At 42.8% G+C, this 6031-nt stretch overlaps 1 protein-coding gene across 1 annotated transcript in view; it reads left to right on the top strand.

Moving 5' to 3' along the window:
• Window positions 1–6031, top strand: part of ATP8B4 (ATPase phospholipid transporting 8B4 (putative)) — a 185890-nt gene that overhangs the window by 139383 nt on the left and 40476 nt on the right. The window contains 2 exon segments of the mRNA XM_019533652.1: window positions 2404–2568; window positions 4855–4966. Coding sequence (XP_019389197.1) covers window positions 2404–2568; window positions 4855–4966 — 277 coding nt within the window.

The raw sequence follows: 6031 nt of genomic DNA, 5'->3' as shown, positions 1-6031 counted from the left end.
CCCCACAGGGCCCACAGCCCCCCTGCAGCTCACTCCTGCAGCAGCAGTGGCTGTGGGCCTGGGGCCCTATGAGGGACTCATGCCCCCCAACCAGCCCTGCCATACAACCCCCAGACATGTACATTCCCCCTACCCCACAATCCTCCCTATCCCCCAGTCCCTACTTACCAGGAACAGTGGCCAGGTCACAGCCTTCCACCGCTCTTGCTTTCCCCAGCCTACAAATGCAGCATGCTAGGGCAGCAGGGGACACCATAGAGGCGTTCTGGCCAGATGCCAGAGCGTCTCTGGAGGTCAGAGCCCCGGCTTGCCTCAGGGCATGGTGGGGAACTGTGCCCTGTGCTGCTTTTCTCTGTGGTGTTTTTATTTGATACCTGCAAATCCAGGTATCAAATTATGAGCCCGTGCTGCAAATATGTAGCAGGAGGAACATTTTTTCAGTCTCAGCCTGCTTCTCGCAGTGTCTCTTGGTGCAAGAGGCACATGCACGCTCATCTGGACACTCCCTTTGGGGCCAGTCAGAGAGAAAAGTCCAGGTAAATGACATGATGCTTTTAACACCCAAAACAGCTGAAGTACTTTCAGTGTTTATAGGGTATTTAGAGCCTTGGCATCCCATGTGAAAAATCATAGAGATTATCCAGTTTGGTAACCTGGTCTTAAATAAAATATGCATTTTTTTTTTGTTTGGTTTGAGGGTCTAACCTAATGTGAACTTTAAGGGAAACTGGGTAAAGCTCTCATTTCCTTCATTTATTTTTTTAGAATTCATGTTCTTTGTAAGTATCCACATTTAATACAAACCATTCCATGATTCTTTAAAAAAAAATACTCCTTTGACATTAAGTATACAGTATGATGGTTTAGTAATATTGGTTACAAACATAACTATTGTTTTCATCTCTATAATAGAGCTTTCTTGGCTTTCTTTTAATCTTTTCCAGAAGGCCAACATGTTTTTTATGAAAGCAAGGCTGGAATCATAACTATCTGATCTTTGCAATTACTCAATGTTAAAACCTTGGGTTTCCATACTTACCGAGTGAAATTAAAGGAACATGAATGTGTGCATGTGTAAAAATCTCTGTGCATGCAGAATGGACTTTCCTGTAAACAAACAAAAAAACTCTTTTTCCTTTTCTGTTATGTTAATTCATTTGCAAGCCTTTGCTATTTTTTCTTTAAATTGTAATGTTCCCCTTGATCTGAAAAAGTAGACTGTTACCTACAAGAGCGCATGTATTTCTGAGCCAGCTAGTTTTTAAGGTACCATTCTGCTTGGCTTCAGACTAACAAGATTAACCACCTCTACATTGTATTAATTGTATAATAGTTTTCTAGTAGTTTTTCCTGTATTCATTTAAAATAAAAATATCCTTGTTAGAGTATTTTCTGTTTTCTTTGGTTTGTGTTGCAAGGTCAAAGACATTTCCTGAAATGATTTATGTCTTACAAATGCCCATGATCTTTGTGTTTGACCTTAAAAAATTAGTACTTTAGACTCTAAGCAATCAAGGAGTGAATATATATTGGATAATACATTTGTCTGGGAGACGGTGAAATCTTTACAAATGAGTAAACTTTGAATAATATTATATATACAATCGTTCTTATATTTGAGGAGTTGTTTAAAGGACTTTGCAAAGCAGTTAACCCATAGAGGGATGTAAGTGCTTTAAACTCATTACCTGGAATAATTTTATAACTTTTGTCCCTGCATGGGTTAATTGTTTGGTTTTCCTTTTTGATCGTTCAACCCACCTCTGCCTCTCTTAACAGTGCCCCCATTACCCTACTCTTTCCTCCCCCTTTCCCTATCCTTTGCTTTCAAATTACTTTATTGTTTCCTATTTAGAACCCTGCTTTGTGCAAATCACAAGGCTCCTATACACATGCGCGGAGTCTGCTCTAGTGCACTGGAAAGTCAGCACATCAGTGCAGAAGACTCGATTCATGTCTGCTGGAGCACAGAAATTGCTTATTTGAGAAAATGCTCATTCTGCATTTGAGTCAGCCTTCCACATCACATGCATCAGTGTAGCCATGCATCTCCATGCTGAAAAAATGGCAGCAGTAAGCTTCGACATAAAACATGTTCAATGAGCTTTAGTTGTAAGTGCCCCACTGCCATTTTTTCAGCATGGGGATATGTGGCGATGCTGATGCATGTGATGTGTAGGCACTTCAAATTAGCACAGCTCACTAATTAAGGTGCCTGGTGCCATGTCCCACAACATGTGTAAAAATGCCCACAGTCTTTAAGGTGCCACCCTGTCCTTCCTTCTGCCTAGCATCAGATTAACAGGGTTAATTAGAGAGAGGGAAGAAGAGAGAGAAGTGCCTGAAATGTAGATAGGACTTTGTTCACATACATACTGTCTATCTTTTATCCTCATTTGTTAGGAGTTTGCAGGAGAAGGCCTTCGGACGTTAGTCCTTGCATACAAAAACTTGACTGAAGAGTACTTTAAAGAATGGTTTAAAATTCTTCAGGAGGCAAAGACTTCAGTAGATAGCAGGGATGAACAGCTTGCTACAGCATATGAAGAGATTGAAAGAGACATGATGGTATGTTCTTAGAGACTTGGCATTTGCAAGATATATTAGGAAGATGTACTATGTTACAGAGAGATTCTTTTATGTTCTCTTTCAGTACTTTGCTATAAACAAGGTTGTTGTAGGACCGTTATGTGCTTCACTGTAGTCATGATTGATTTTAAGATGTTGGAAGCAACCACGAGAGACTTGCTCTATTTAACTGACTCACTATAAATAAAAATAATTTTTATTTATTTCTACCTCTCTACCGGCCAGATCCCCTCAGATCTACATATGCACCACCTATAACCAAGGATGAGTTGAACACATGTATAAGGGCTACATTTGTTTCAGTCTTCTGGGCCCACAAGTGACTTGAAATTCCCTTGAAATGTTGCACCCTGGCTTTGTTGTGATGCTGTATCCTGCCAGTCTCTATCCTATATTAAAGTTGAAGCACATGTTGTATCCAATCCGATAGCACAAATTTAACTCCTTTCTCCTCTTCTGCATTGCTCTATAGCTGGAGTGACCAAGATACAGGCCAAGGAGTTTTGTCATCTGGCCCACAGGGCTCCCACAGGTCTAGAAATTTGGTGTTATGTTGAGTGGTGCTGGCATGAATTGCTTGGAGCCATTAATGCTGTTGCTGCTTGTCCTGCTGTCACATTTCTGGACCAGTAGAAAGCCCAATGGGCTGGATCTAGAGTGCAGGACTGAAAGTTTGGTGGTGGAAGGAGCAGTGGCTCCTGGAGCTGCAGCAGTTATTGTTGCCAGTGCCAATTTCCAACCCCTTTGACCAGATGACATGGCTCTCTATGTATTAGACCCAGCCCATGGCTCGGCCCCCACAACCAGTCTCATGTCACTTGATTGGCCTGTAGTTTGGCACCACTGCTAACTGTCTTTCGGTGAGATTTGAATGGTTATATATAGCTGTATTAAGAAAACAGAGGCAACCAAGCTTCCAGCTAGAAGATAATTATGATAAATCTGATGATGCCAACTAGCTTGGCAAGACAAGGATTTGAAGGGGCTTCCTCCCTCCCACTTCGAGCAACCAGACCTGCCCTGAAATTATATATTGTATAGTTCTGATAAAAATTGCACTATAGTTTGCTTTAGAGCAGAGGTGCTCAACCCATAGCCTATATGCCAAATCCAGCCTGCAGAACCATGGCATCCAGCCTCCAAAGCTCTTCAAAGGTCAGAAAATTTGGCAACAGGGGAGCGGTGGTAATTAATAATGCCACTCCTCCCCCACTGCCAAATTTCAAGCTGTGCACTGCTGGATCGGGGCCAAACCATGCCTCAATGCCCCTGGATTGGAGGTGGCCATGCCCCCTTCTCCCCCCTTTCCCCCTTGGGACTGGATTGGGGCCAAGCCATGCCCCCTTGATCCATGCAGCCAGATTAGACTCACCAGCTGGATCTGGCCCTCAGACAGACTGGGCACTGCTCATCTAGGCAATGGAGCAAAAAGGTTGAGTACCACTACTTCAGAGGTAGGCAGTTTTTAATTTGTTCTCTATAAAATTGTGAAATTGAGCATAGTGCATTATAATAAAGTTTCACTTGACTTTATAGGTGGAGACAGAGGTGACAATTTTTGCCTGATCTGGCCCCTGAAAGCACTCTACAACCATGACCAAAAACAAGTGCATGGCTGCAGATAATTTTAAAAGGGCCCAGTCCCAGGAAACTCTGAACCCTTATTACGTGAGGGTTCAGATGAAAGCACTCTGAAGTGAACCACCCTCAGTAACTTCTGTCTGCACTTGCTGGGAGCAGGGCTTAGCTGACACAGCCCAGCACTGCTCCTGATGCTGTTTTCAGAATGGGAGGTAAGGAAGAGAGTGGAGGGAGCTCATTCTGGTGGTTGCCTGGTGGTAGAGGGTGGGGTGGGTGGATTGGAGCCCCCCCACACCTCACTCTAGTGTTGCTGGGGAATGCCCAGAATGGACATCCCTCCCCTGCCTTCTTCCCCCCCTCTTCCCCATCCTGAGTCAGCATGGGAGCTCAGAGTGGGGACAGAGCTATGGGAAGAGGCTGCATGTCTGCAGCCTCTCTCCTTAGATCAGCTCCAAATTGGAGCTCAATCCTCCACCCTCCTGACCCAACAGCTAATATCTGTTGAGTTGGGAGGATAGGTCTAACTCATGGCGCTTTAGCTGCACTTCTGTCTGCACCTTATGTTCCATGCATTTACCTGTCTAAAACTATTTTATTTATATTCTTCAGATTTGATTACTTAAAATATTGTAATGATTTTCAGAGTTTGTCTAATGTCTCTTAAATGTTCTGCTTCCTTACTAGTTACTAGGTGCCACTGCTATAGAAGACAAATTGCAAGAGGGAGTTACAGAAACCATTGCTAGTTTATCACTTGCTAACATTAAGATCTGGGTTCTAACAGGAGATAAACCAGGTAACCATTAATACATATGATATTTTTTGTTAGTGTAACAGATGGCGATGAATTCAGTGACACTTGCATAGTTCCTTTGAACACAAAGTAAGGGGATACATTGCTTTAAACATTATTATTTTCTTTTTATAATCTGGGATCTCTGGCAGAAATAAAATTATTAATATGTGTCGAACTAGATGAAAGGATCACTGAGTTTAAATGTTGTCATTTTCTTCAGAATTTTAGAGGTGTAGCCATCAATGTTGTTTTCTGGAGGATCCATTTTCTTATAATAGATTCAGTTCCAATTTATGCAGTGCAATTGTGATGCCCCAATCATGAGATTCAGATGCACCATAAATAACTGAGATGGGCTTTTATTTTTCATGTGTTCTCCTTCCTCCTTTCTTACAACCCTTAATCTTGGTCTTTTAACATATATTTCATGAAAAATAATTATACTTATTCTCCCCCTCTTTGTCTGACTGATGGTATAGTCCAGACTTTTCGCACGAAGTGTAGAATACAACCAAGCCTGCCATGTCATACTTCATAATTGTTCTCAGCCAGTTTGATGCACCTAGTTATGTGGGGCTAGGCCAAGAATCTGGACTGGCATCTTTCGTACCACCTGTTTTTGCTTTGATAGATCTTATCATAGAATCACAGAACTAGGGATGGAAGGGACCTTATAGATCTTCAAGTCCAACCCCTTGCCAGGGCAGGAGAAAAAGAAAAAAAAAAACCCCCAAAAACCCAAAACAAAACAAACCTGGGCTCAAATGATCCCAGCTAAGTAGGCATCAAGCCTCCTCTTAAAGACCCCCAGGGTAGGAGCCAGGACCACTTCCCTTGGAAGTTGGTTCCAGCTCCTAGCCGCCCTAACTGTGAAGTAGTTCTTATGGATGTCTAATCTAACCTACTCTCCAACAACTTGTGGCTATTATTCCTTGTTATGCCAGGGGGTCCTAGGGGAAACAAGGTCTCTCCCAAACCCTTCTGGTCCCCCCCTAGTGAGTTTATAGACTGTCACCAGGTCCCCCCTCAGCCTTCTCTTGTGAAGGCTGAACAGGTTCAGGTCCC

Source organism: Crocodylus porosus, unplaced genomic scaffold (assembly GCF_001723895.1).
Source record: "Crocodylus porosus isolate Cpor-Errol unplaced genomic scaffold, CroPor_comp1, whole genome shotgun sequence".
NCBI classification, from domain to species: Eukaryota; Metazoa; Chordata; order Crocodylia; family Crocodylidae; genus Crocodylus; species Crocodylus porosus.
This window is presented reverse-complemented; position numbering and strand designations above follow the sequence as displayed.